Consider the following 12,757-nt stretch of genomic DNA (forward strand, 5'->3'; position numbering starts at 1 on the left):
TTTTTATACAATAAAAATGTTGTTCTTATTTTATATTGTCTTTATTACAAACATTTGTCGTCACGTTAATACCCAATAAATTCGTTGGTAAATTTAGAAATGGTTATAATATTTTATGGTAAATTATATTTAAACATTTTACAATGCGTTTGTAAATACTCCGAACATGAATTTTCTGTTTGATTTCTTACGTAGTTACTAAAATAAATATAAAATAATTGTGTAGCAACTGTTTGATCAAACCTTATTTTACGACTAAAATATGATACGAGTTGTAGAAAATTATATTTAGAAACATGGTGTTATACGGAAATACATTATCATAAATAAATCATATACGACGAAAGCGACAGATCAAACGAACAATTAGAAAACATATAAATATGTTTAGAATACACAGAAAACAAATCCAGAGGAAAATTTTGTATTTTTATAGCTAGTTATAAATAAGTCATGATAATGATCTCTAGAATTTGTAAAAAACTTATTGATCGGCTACTATAAATTTATAAAATTCAGATTTTTCTGTTTTGAGTCCTATTTTTATTTGATAATTAATTATCCTTTATTATGGTAATATTTTTATCGTGATAATAATATTTTATTTAACAATAATAAAAAGAAAACATTTTATCTTTGTACTATAATTTTTAACTTTTGTGTAAAAAATATTTTTGTGATCCTGTTTTAAAATATCAGTTAAGGGCTGTAACAATAAAAGTATTAATTAAAATTCATTTACTGTTTTCCAAAAAACACTTAAAATTTACCTTTTTATGTTAAAATAATATTTTTTAACAAAAAAAATTAAATAAACTAAACTAAAATAAATAAATAACTCTTATTTTAGTTTGAAATGTTGAAAATATGTAAAGGATATATATGCCTTCAAAACATGCTGAATAAAATGGCAAAATCTGATTTTGTTAAATTTTTATTGCTTCTTAAATAATTGATCTGTATAAACTTCCACTAGTGTTCCTACATCATTTATGACTTGCAAAATTAATTACTTTTAGGTGATTTTGTCACTGAAAATTGTTTTTGTATTGTACAAGTAACAGAAGTATAATTTAGTAGGGTGACAAGGATAGATACGCCAGGACTATATTATTTACATGATTGTAAATATTGTCTTATGTTTACCCTCCCAAGAATGACACCGTAATTATGTTACTGTAAATGTATAAAATGTAGTTTACTGATTGGAATAATCTTAAAAAAAATCTGTAAATATTTATATATTTAAAAATACTCTAGTAAAACTTACAAATATTACACAAAAAAAAAAAACTGTTGTCAGATGCATGGGCGTGATTAGTCATTTCCAAGAATTTAATGATCACTGACTCCGAAAATAAACTTAGAATTATCCTATCAGCTTTTGTTTACAAGATAACGCGTATTTTTAATTTCTGAAAGTGTGGAAGCTTTTATAATTACCTATATCAGTAACAACTGTTTAAAACCGAATAATAGTACATCATACAAAAACAAAAACTATAAAAAATGTACTACAATGCTAAAACGTCCATTTCTTCAGCCAAAAATAATTTTACATTTACCTAAGAGTAAAAGAATTATGAATTTTTATCCAACATTTAAAGGTTAGGGTATTTTAACTTCTTGGATTATTGTTCAAATTTTGCAAAATTATTTCAAAAATATCTGTAGAAGTGTATTTTATTATACCAGTTTACTTCTATAAATATTTGATACATATCAATTGAAAATTAGACAAATCAGAGCATAAATGCTAACAAATGAATTAAATTGTTATTATGAATAAATATTAATCGAACAGTTAATAACTATTCAGCATTTTAAATTTATACACCAGAAATATCTTATAACTATCATAAATAATCATATTCAGATTAGCAACAAAATTATATAAAAATTGATATAATTACCATTGATATAATTGTATTTTAATGCTCATATTTTAATTTGTTAAATAGTAATTTATACAAAATTAAATTAAAAAATTATGTTCATATTTTTATGTAAATACAATATTTAAGCTCAATATAAAATAGTAATATGTTTAAATTTGTAACAAATTACTTAGATAATGTTTTATTGTTCTAGTTGGTATACATAAAATTATTTTTAATTTTTCAGTTTGCAAACTTTTCATAACACATGTGTAGTGTTAATTTTGAAATAAAATGTATTATTAATAAAATTGGAGAAAAACGTACGTAGTAGTACTTAAATAAAACGTTTTTCTACGTAACATTATTTTGCGACGTAATAATAGTATTTTCATTGTATTTGATTTAAAAAAAGCAAAGAACTGGTTAGAAAACATGAATATGTGTAAATGTTTCCTGGTTTATATCTTTCAAATTAGTGTGCACTTCGCTGTTTCACTTTTACTGATTCAACCTGATGAGTGTCTGAAAGATCTACAAAAAGTAAACATTGGCTATAAGAATAATAATGTTACTTCTAAGGTTTTACCAAACGTCGGAGTACCAAAATCAATGACGGAAATAATGACAATAAATGAACATAGGAAAAATCTCAAATGTGGTATAAAAATAATAGCTCTGTCGATAATGCGAATAATAACTTTGGAAATGAAAGATGTAAAATTGGCTACTTCTAACGTAGTTTACTATGCAGCGTTTACAAAACGATATTTTAGCGTTACAAGTCGTAATATGTTACAAATGCTCTACAACTTAAATTACAGGGATTTGTACGACATGTGGTTATTCCACTTGAATATAAAGACGTGGTCTTTGGAGTATGACACCATACCCACGTCAGCGGTTGTTAAATTAAATAATTGGATTATGAGACTACTAGAAAAGTCTACTGAAAAATGCACGGGAGACAGCATATTTGACATCACAAATTCATCTTGCGCATTTTATAAAGTTTACAATGAATTGAACCGCACTAATAAGCCGAAAAGGGAAAGCGTTGACAATTTAAAAAAATATTTCGCCCTAGCCATTCGAACACAATTTGCTAAAATAGAACACCCAGTGATTAATAACAGTGATTTCATTATTTTTGACAATTGTCGGTATTTGTCATTAGATAATAAAGATGCTATTGATGAACAAATAATTGATCGCATTTACAGCGATGTTGGATATTTGCGAGAAAACTACATCAAACATATGAAGTGGGGAGATGCTAGTGTGTTACTAAATTACTATTTAAACGAAGCAAAAGCTAAAAAATTTAATGAGAAATTCATCTGGTTAGGAAAATTTAACACTTTATTAGTAGATCAAATGACAATAATTATGTTGAGAATGACGTGGACTCATTTAATATTAATGGATGATGTTATTAAAAATTTCTGTACTAAAGACAAGACTGACGAAGTTTGCACGACTTATGTTAAATCAGTAAATTCGAAAATTCTACAAGATTTGTGTGATTTTACGTCTATTCTTGGTTTAAAGAATAATGTAACCTTAAGAAATTTAATTAATTTTTTTAGTTGTGACATTAAAGAATTTTCAATTCAAAAGCAAACCACCGAACAAGAGCTTATAAATCAATTAAATAAAATTTGTTCAGAGTCCGAAATGCACTGCAATGCTACGGAAACAATGGATACAAACCCCCAAAATCCCAACTGTATTTCAGAATTGTATCAACATCATGCAAATGTTGTATTGAAATCTAAGACACAGTTTAATGAAATAAAAGTGGAGAAATCGGTTAAAAATAATATATCTCGCAATCAAATTATCATTACAACATTTGTATACCACTTAAAGCTTATGTTACAAAATGTTGACATTAATATGATGAATGTTTTTTTTGGAACTGCTAAGACTTATAAAAATATTATCTTACAAATAATATCGTAATCAATCGTTCATACTAACAATAAATAAAACAGTTGTTTCACAGGTTTCTTAATTAATTATTTTTACACCAAGTTAAAAATTAGTTCTATGTATTATAATAATAACTATATATATTTTTACTACGAATCAACGAGACATTAGTAATGAATAATTGTTTTTAAAATATTCTTTCAGTGTATATTTTCCATTAAATTTTAGAAAAATAAACGATTTTCAAGTTGAAAACTGTAAAAAATTGTTGTCAAAGGTCTTTGTAACCATGTTTTTATTTTTAATAATAACGATAAAAAACAATTCGTTTGTGTTTTGTCTGAAAAACTTAAAATATGGATGTAATATGAATGCTTTTATTATTTTGCAAATATTGAGTTTCCTAAAAATACAAACAGTAGAAATAGTTTTTCGTAACTAAGAGTACAATATTTTTAAACGAATGATTGTTTTTATTACTTACCTAAAAATTTTATCTTAACTGTGCATTGTATTTATGTTTGAAATGTTATTATTTCATTCGATTTTCAAATAGAAAACCAAATCAAAAAAAAAAAAAAACAATTTAAATTCAGTTGTCTGGTTTTGAATTTGTAATAGAATTATGATTTAATTACTGGTAGTAACTCATTGAATGCTGAGGTAAACAAAAAACTCAATAATTATTTATATTCTTTCGTAGAAATATATTTAGTAGAGGTTCCCTCTAATTAAAAATTATTAATTATTTAAGACAATTTTATTTAAACTTGCAATAATCAATTTAACTGAATATATGTTTTCATTCGAAATGAATCACATAAAATTAGGTTACAATTTGAGTATCTATGAATGTAATGAACAAACAAATACATTTTTTCTATTATACATTGAATATCTAATATGTTGATCATATTTCTAATTAACAATTTTGCTTAATCTTTGTTTTCAGTTTTTTTTTTACATGAATTTGTCGCAGATTTTGATTAGAGGAAATAGATATAAGAAAATCGAATTTTTCGTCACAAAAATACCGCTATATAAAATCATGAAAGTACAAGATATTTTTTTGACAACATCTATCTATGTATAATATCTAATAATATTATTATGTAATGAACACTAAAAAAAATTTCAAATTAAATTTTATATTATAAAATCTAATTTGAAAGATTGAAAGCTATCTTCAATAGCTTGAAGATTTTGCTTCAACCTATTGATTTTTTGAGATCACATACGTACTATGGTAAACGATAAATGTATAAATTTTGAGAATTTTTGAAATTTGTCCTGTAACCGATCTGATATGCGCGAAACCCTGTTGGGAAGGGCCTTATAATGATGACGTGCTTGTTTGCCAGTATCGTTACGACGAACCTCCGGGCCGGATGTTGTGAATTGCGAGTGCCGCCTTTGTAGTGAGACCAAAACGTCTTCACGTTCGTATTCGCCCACGTTGTCAATGATTTTATCTACTCAGACGAATGTTAAAAAATAATTGTCAACTTAAGTAGAGTTTTTCATTGATGCAAATCAAAAAAAAATCAACTTATTCAAGGGATACTTCTTTATAATCAAGGGGTGAGCTAAATTTAACGTTTTTAAATAGTGATATCATCCTTTCCCGCCAAAATAAAATGTTTTTCATTTATCATAAAATGTAATCTAAGTAGAATAATAAGCTAATCTATTTAGCCAGATCATTAAGCTCAATTTACTCATTGGTGAAAAATGTGCACGATAAAAACCACACAACATCCCATTAATCATTATTTAGACTTATTCAATGCACATAAAATAGAGTAAATTTTGATGTTCTAAAGAAATACAGTTTATATTCTGTATAATACTAGATAGGATGGTCATATAATAAAAAACTGTATCAAGAGAAAAATGTGTTACAGTTTACACGGAGCTCATTAGCTTTAATGAAATTTATGTATATTATACATTTTTTTATTCACATGCAATCTGGATGTTACATCGCACACGTCTATCTTATTATTTCTAATGGAAATGTATTACCAACAGTGACACAGTTTTTAATTTTTTATCCAAAGTCATTTGTTCTCCATATATAAATTATAACTGATGGAATTTTTCGTCAAAAAATAAATTATAAAACAACTTGTAAATAAATTTCTATGTAAAACTTTCATGATCCTACGTATAGCTTTTAACATTTATGACATATAACTTCAAGTAAATATTGATGAACTTATGTTTACTTATGTCCCTTGTCAGGTATATACTTTTGAATTATTTTTCATAAACCCCTTCGAATTATAAATAATCATTTTATTAACATTAAACTGTAATAAACGGTTTATTTTGCGATTTAAAATTATTTATGGACTTTTTTAAATATTACTATCATATTAATAATATATGTTAATTATCAAAAAAAGTTAAACTTTGTCTTCTTATATATTTTTTTCATTTTATCTTCACTTAATTTCTCTTAAAGTATATTAATAGAAAATTATTATTTAATTGTATTTTTGTTTGTTTAACTATATACATGTTATATAATATAGTAATATGATAAAATAGTTTTACATGATTTTAGAAAAGATAAGTCTTAAAAATTGTTACTAATTTAACTTATATGTTTTTGTGATATGGGATGAGATGAATAAAATTAACGATTAAATCGAATATTTTATTAAATATTTAAATTAATTTATACAAATTTAACACTCCTCGAAAAAACGAGATCATATATTGTGTATACAGTTTTGTTCACGACGGATTTTAAGGTAAGATATGTTATTCACAATTTTTCTTTTTTGATGTTTGAACGTATCAAATTTGAGGTTCTTTGTCAAATAATGTTGCTTTACGATAAGTTAAAAATTATCAAATGCCTTGTGATAGAAAATGATAAGACCGATAATTTTAGAAGTTGCTGCAATAGAGTAAATTTTTTTTTAAATATTAGTATATAGAAATTTTTAAGTCAATATTTTATAGAAATAATACTTAATAATTTAAAAAATATATATTTCATTGTTTACAAATATTTGTTCAGTATATTTTAGAATAGCAACATTAATTATTGATGAATAATATTTTTTTTTAAATATTTTTAGAGTATCATTTACTGTAAAAAAAAAATGGCAGTATCATTAATCTTAAATAAGGTTCATACTTTATCAACGACTGTCTTGCAATCTGTCAATGCTTTTAAATTATTTGAAACCATTGAAGTTTTAAACTTTTCTTCTTTTTTTTTTTGCGTTTCTTGTGGGAATAAAAATAAAAGTAAGTGGTTAGTTTTACTTAGCATTTGTTTCTTTGACTCATAGAAATCTTGCTGTGCTTTTTAAAATGGCGTGAGATATACATCAAGTCATTAGACCTTTTTACTTTTTGTTAATAAATTTTATTGGTGTGAAGATGCTTACAAATAACTATACAGTCATTAGCTTACTTCACTCATTTAACGTTTAGTATTACGTTTCATGCGTCAGTCGTAGCAATACCCAGCGGAGCAACGGTGTCAAATATCTTACAAGTTTTCCTCAAGGAAATGTAAATAAAAAAAATGCAGAGATGTATAAATATTTTTTTTTTAAACCAGGACATTTTTTTTAATCGCACCCTAGGGAAAAATGAGAGATACAAACAATGAGAGACATCAAATGTAAAATATATAACGTAGACAATTGTTCATTTGCAGATAAAAGGGACAATTTAAAGTATTGCGTGGCAAAAAATTAATTGAGTATATCATGTGAAAGAATTTGGCCTTCAAAACGGATACGTCCAAGTCAAAATGTGCGCAATAGCGTTGGCTACGACCAACCGTATCAGGTATTTCCGACATTTTGTATCTTATATGTAGAGATGATTAGAACACAATGTTATGACTTGGCCAAACCGACGTATCCGGAACCGGAAGTTTGTTTTTTGAGTTACTACATTGTTTATATAGGCCAAATGCCATTTTTCTTTTTCGAAGCCTGTGATGTGTGATCATTTGCAGTTTGTTGTTGAGTCTTTTGTAGTGTGATGCCGATAAAATGTTTAAAATACTTACCCTTTTCTATAATACATCTAAGACTATTGCAGTTATTATTATTACATCAGTTTATACATAAGTGTTGATCGCAGCAGTTTCACCACAACTTACTATAAAACAACTATTGTATTACGAAATGTTATCTAAGTTTTCAAAGAAAGTAGTTTTTCAGGTATTTATTAGTGATAAAAGCACTCGTGTTCAGGCGTCACTGGCGGCAATGCTCTATGATATGAACAGTAAGGCTCATTGAGTTTATTTTGTCAACGTAAAAAAACGGTAAAAAAATACTTAGAGTAGTATCCAGCTTAGTATTTCTGTCTTATTTTTTGTTGTTGTCGTTACGGGATAAACGTTCAAGTTCATAAGATAACACATTGCAGCTATTCACTGTATAGCTGTTATAGTGTATAGCAGCTTAAAAAAGTACAGATTTTTGTTCAATATAGTTTTTTTTTTTTATATAAAAATCCGAATTACCCATTAGGGTAGACATTCGAGCGCATCAGAGTTTTTATAAAGTTAAAGATTATAAAGTCCATTAAATAAAAAAGTTTTTAGAACTGATGGCTTCTAATTGCTTCATCTGTGTGATAAATATCTAAAAAAAAGTATATAATTTTGTTTAACTCTCAAAATATTTAGATAAAAAATCTATTTACAATTACGTAAATAAATAATTGTAAAAATTAAGGTATTTTTTTGAAAATATGTTCACTGTATTTATTTTAAATTAGCATACACTATAAGATAAACGCTAAGGTAACAATTATTAATAAATGAGTATTATAATGAAATTATTTACATTGTATTCAGATAATGGTTATAAAAATAATAACCAATATGATCATAATTTGTTAAAATCAAAACTTAAATGATGAATGTTCACAATGGTTTATCAATTAAAAAGCTTTATGTCAAATCATATTATTTCCTTGCAGCGTTTTATTAATTATTATTTTATTTTGTCAATTGAATTTTTCTATAATTATCATTAATGGTTAATTTTTATCAAGCTGAATTAATTAATATTGACTAGAAACGCTAAAAATACTTTTAACCAAACAATATTAGAGTTGAAATTTTGATAAAGATTAATTCATGAATAATGATGCAAGTTAAAATGTATCTGTTAAAATCTTTAAATAATAAACTATGATCAATAACATATTTCCCTGCACAAGATAAAATAGCATTTAAAAGGTAGCTATCGTGTTTGTTAGCTTACGTCTTAGAACTATAAGTCTTAATTAGAAACTGAATTTTAACTTAATATATTTTTCAAATTTTTTTTTTTACTCATTTTGATTTAAAATATTGTGAAAATGTTAGCTTTATAGAATTAGTTTAAATTTTTTGATGCAGCCAAGTTGTTTTACACCATTTTAATAAAGTATGTCGATCAATAAAAACTAAAAAAAAAAAATGATTAAATAATTGTAAATAGTTTAAAGAAAACATCAATTTAAAGTAAAACTTTTTTTTTAGTGATCAAAAGTGAAATGGAATATCACATGAATAATTTCATTAAAAAAAAAAATGTTTACATATTGTTAAACTAAATAAAATAAGTACATATTATTTAAACTGTTTTTTAAGTTTAATTATAATGAAATGCATATTTATGGCTACAAAATATATTTAAATAATGATATTTTTTATACAATAAGTAAAAAGTTGGCAATAATACATTTTTTTAACTCGTATGGTTTTTACATTTTTAAACATAGCACAAAATTTTATTTTATAAGGATGCAAAATTTTCTATTTTTAACTTTATATCTAAAAAAATATTTTGCTTCTGGATTAACATTATCAAGAAGTTGGGTAGAATACGAGTTTTTCTAAATAAATAGAAATTGGAAATTTCTGTTTTACAATAAAAATGTAATGGTTAGGTTATTTACTGTTGAACGGCCAAGTACTTCTTTATTTTGGACACAAGACAACAAGTAGTCGAACTATTGGAAGCCAGGAATAAAAAACGACATTTTTGTTTTCTACCTTAGTAGAAATATTTTTTTTTACAACAGTAGTTTCTTAGTGATTCATCTGACATTTTGATTTTTCTTAAAAAGTAGTTATATTAGGAAAGTTATTATTTTAAAAGAAATAAGTGGATAGCGTTAAAAGAGTCATCTTGTCATATTGTCTAAATGCAATTTATGTATAAAATATTTTGGAAATGTTTAATTGAATAGTTTTAGTCTTGTTAGTTATATTAATTATATATTTCCATAATTCAAATATTGACAATGTGTAAATAGTTCATTACTATCCAAAAACCAATTAAAAATTAAAATTGATAAATTTCTTATTAATATATACTGTTAGATACTTATACTTATGCTAAACATAAGAGTATATGTTTAGCGTTGATAATGTCATTGTTCCCGAAATTCGTATTCACGATTTTAGAATAGTTTTTGTGTTATTTTGAGTAAAAAATTGACTTTTCTTTGAAAAATTGTTTTCTTTTTAAATTAATATTTTTAGTATCATTTTAATTTTAAATAATATTAGCCACAATTGATACACGTTTATTATATAATTTTTACTTTTTTCAAAATTATTAAAATTAATAAATTTGAGTCGGAAAAAAATTTATATTGTAATAAAAAAACTTTTTAAATATTTTACAAGAGTTCTATTGGGAAATACAGATGTAACTAACATTTTCGTATTGTCATCGTTATTTCTAAGAAATTTGATTTTAATAAATAAAACAGAGTTGTTATTGTTGGTATCCATTAGCCATACAATATAAACAATGATTTTATATAATCGATTTTATTCCTGTGAAAAAACTATTTAATGTTTTCAAATATTTATGTATTTATATGTTTGAATTGCATAAATACATTTAATTTTAAAGAATTATGAGCTATATTTTGTTTGGTTTTAATGCTAATGCATCGATTGTTCTGCTGCTGTCATTGGTATTGGTTTTAAACTCTTCTGTTACGTTAGCCAAAACTGATCTGGATGATATTTTAGAAAAATACAATGAAATTTACAGTCCATCAAAAGCAGCAACAGATGTAGTCATGGAAACTATACCACCTAATGTTTTTACTCCTGAAATAATAACGTCAGTATTTACTTATAGTGAACTACCATTACCGTCGTCAGCTTCCACTGCAGAACTATTAACAACATCCGAGACCACGACCAAATTTCCAGCTGTAGATTTTGCTCGTAGCCGGTGCTTAGATAATTCTATATGTCAGTCCATAAGTGGCATTTGGTTTTCCATAAATTTCGAGACGGTTTTCGAAGTGAAACAAGTGCCGGATATTTTTTGTAGATTTGAAATTCGATCTTCGGGAGTCGGTTGGAATGGGTTCGGTGAATGTTTATTTGCCGACCGTGGGCCAATTTCGCTTTTTATTGGTGACCCCCAAACCGGACAAGCTGCCACCTTTGTTGGTCAGTGTTACGTTCTGGACGGAAAAGATACCATAACGGGTAACTTAACATTTATAATTCACGATAATTATCAATACTATTCATAAAAAAATTGAAGTGTATATAGTTTAAATGTCCTAGTTTTTTTTTTTTATTAAGATAACGTGACACATAAAATTTTAAGCTATTTGAAAGATTATACGGATAAACTATTTAAGCACTTCATAATTAAGAACCTTGCAGACATCTGATTGTGTAGACAGTGGACATCATATATAACATTCACGTGTTACTGCTTAACTTGATTTTATTTCTAGCGGCCTACTGTGTATTAATAATGCATGCCAAATATGTGTGCTCTGAGTATATTAAGTGTTATAATATGTTAGTCAATAGTATTTATAACGAGAAAAAACTCGATTTATTTACCTAAGTATCTTTTAACGATATAACGTTAAAAAAGGTCGCGTACCGTACTTGAAAGTCGGCAGTATGTAAAATGAATAGTTGCAATGATGTCAAAAATTAAAACTTGGTACAATAGGAAGAAGAATCGGTTAATTTTGAAATACAGCGCTAAAATGTAGGACACTCTAACTCGAGTTTCTATTTAAATGAAATTTGAAGTGGATGACTTTTAAAAACTTTGAAATATTGTAATTTCTTGCACGCTTTTTATCATGATTCGAGTATTTAACTTGAACCTTTGTCACGAGTGATTTTTATGTTAAATTTAAAGATATTCTGTAAATAATGTTAATTATATTATGTTACTATTATTTCTTTCTATAATTAATTCGTTTATTTATTAAATAATATAAAAAAGACATAATAATTTTTTGGATCAATATTTCAAAAGTTATTCACATTATTATAACTAGGTGAGAGGAAAAGTATAGCTGAAAAATATTTGACGATAAATGCACCCGCTATCCTTCTGGTACTCAATTAAAATTTTTATAATTGTTAATGTCAATATTATATTAAATATTTATTATTAAATATTAAATATTGGTGTGTACAACCAATAAATAATAGTGTGATTGATTATATTTATGCTTTAGTAATAGTTAAAAGATTTACTAAGTAATACTGTAAATGTAAATAATTATAAAACATAAATTTATAACAAAATTAATTTTATTACATTTGATAATTTTCAATGTGTACTAGCCTTGGGGGTTCTTCATCTGTTGCTTTAAATTCCAATTCTAGATTCAAGAAAAATTAATAAGACTATAAATTATATTTTAGTTAATATTAGCTTCGATGCGAAGCTGAGAAGGTATTGGTTTTACTAAGATGTGTTTTTTTTTTTTTGTGTGTCTGTTACCACTTTTTCTCAGCTCTCACCGAACCGATTTCTTTCAATGATACGTCAAAAGATCACAAATCGTATCTAGTCGAAGACATTACCCTTAAAAATTGAAAAAAATTCCCTCGTTCCCCGTAAAAGGGGGAAACCTCCAAAAAAATTACAAATTTAAAAATCGCTAATTTTCGAAATTTTTTC

At 25.5% G+C, this 12,757-nt stretch overlaps 2 protein-coding genes across 4 annotated transcripts in view; one reads left to right on the plus strand and one right to left on the minus strand.

Annotated features, from left to right (window-relative positions):
• The first annotated feature begins 5,188 nt into the window (after positions 1-5,188).
• Positions 5,189-12,757, plus strand: part of LOC126907402 (Kv channel-interacting protein 2-like) — a 383,598-nt gene continuing 376,029 nt past the window's right edge. For both annotated transcript variants that reach the window (XM_050688662.1, XM_050688661.1), the window contains exon 1: positions 5,189-5,393. The gene's annotated coding sequence lies outside the window, so the exon portion shown is untranslated. The remainder of the gene's footprint in view (positions 5,394-12,757) is intronic.
• Positions 10,597-12,757, minus strand: part of LOC126907394 (uncharacterized) — a 3,499-nt gene continuing 1,338 nt past the window's right edge. The window contains exon 3 of one of the 2 annotated variants that reach the window (XM_050688642.1): positions 10,597-12,455. In XM_050688642.1, coding sequence (XP_050544599.1) covers positions 12,388-12,455 — 68 coding nt within the window. In that variant the 3' untranslated portion in view covers positions 10,597-12,387. The remainder of the gene's footprint in view (positions 12,456-12,757) is intronic. The other variant, XM_050688641.1, reaches the window with a different exon arrangement.

Source organism: Daktulosphaira vitifoliae, unplaced genomic scaffold, assembly GCF_025091365.1.
Source record: "Daktulosphaira vitifoliae isolate Bord-2020 unplaced genomic scaffold, ASM2509136v1 Scaffold_5, whole genome shotgun sequence".
Taxonomy (NCBI): domain Eukaryota; kingdom Metazoa; phylum Arthropoda; class Insecta; order Hemiptera; family Phylloxeridae; genus Daktulosphaira; species Daktulosphaira vitifoliae.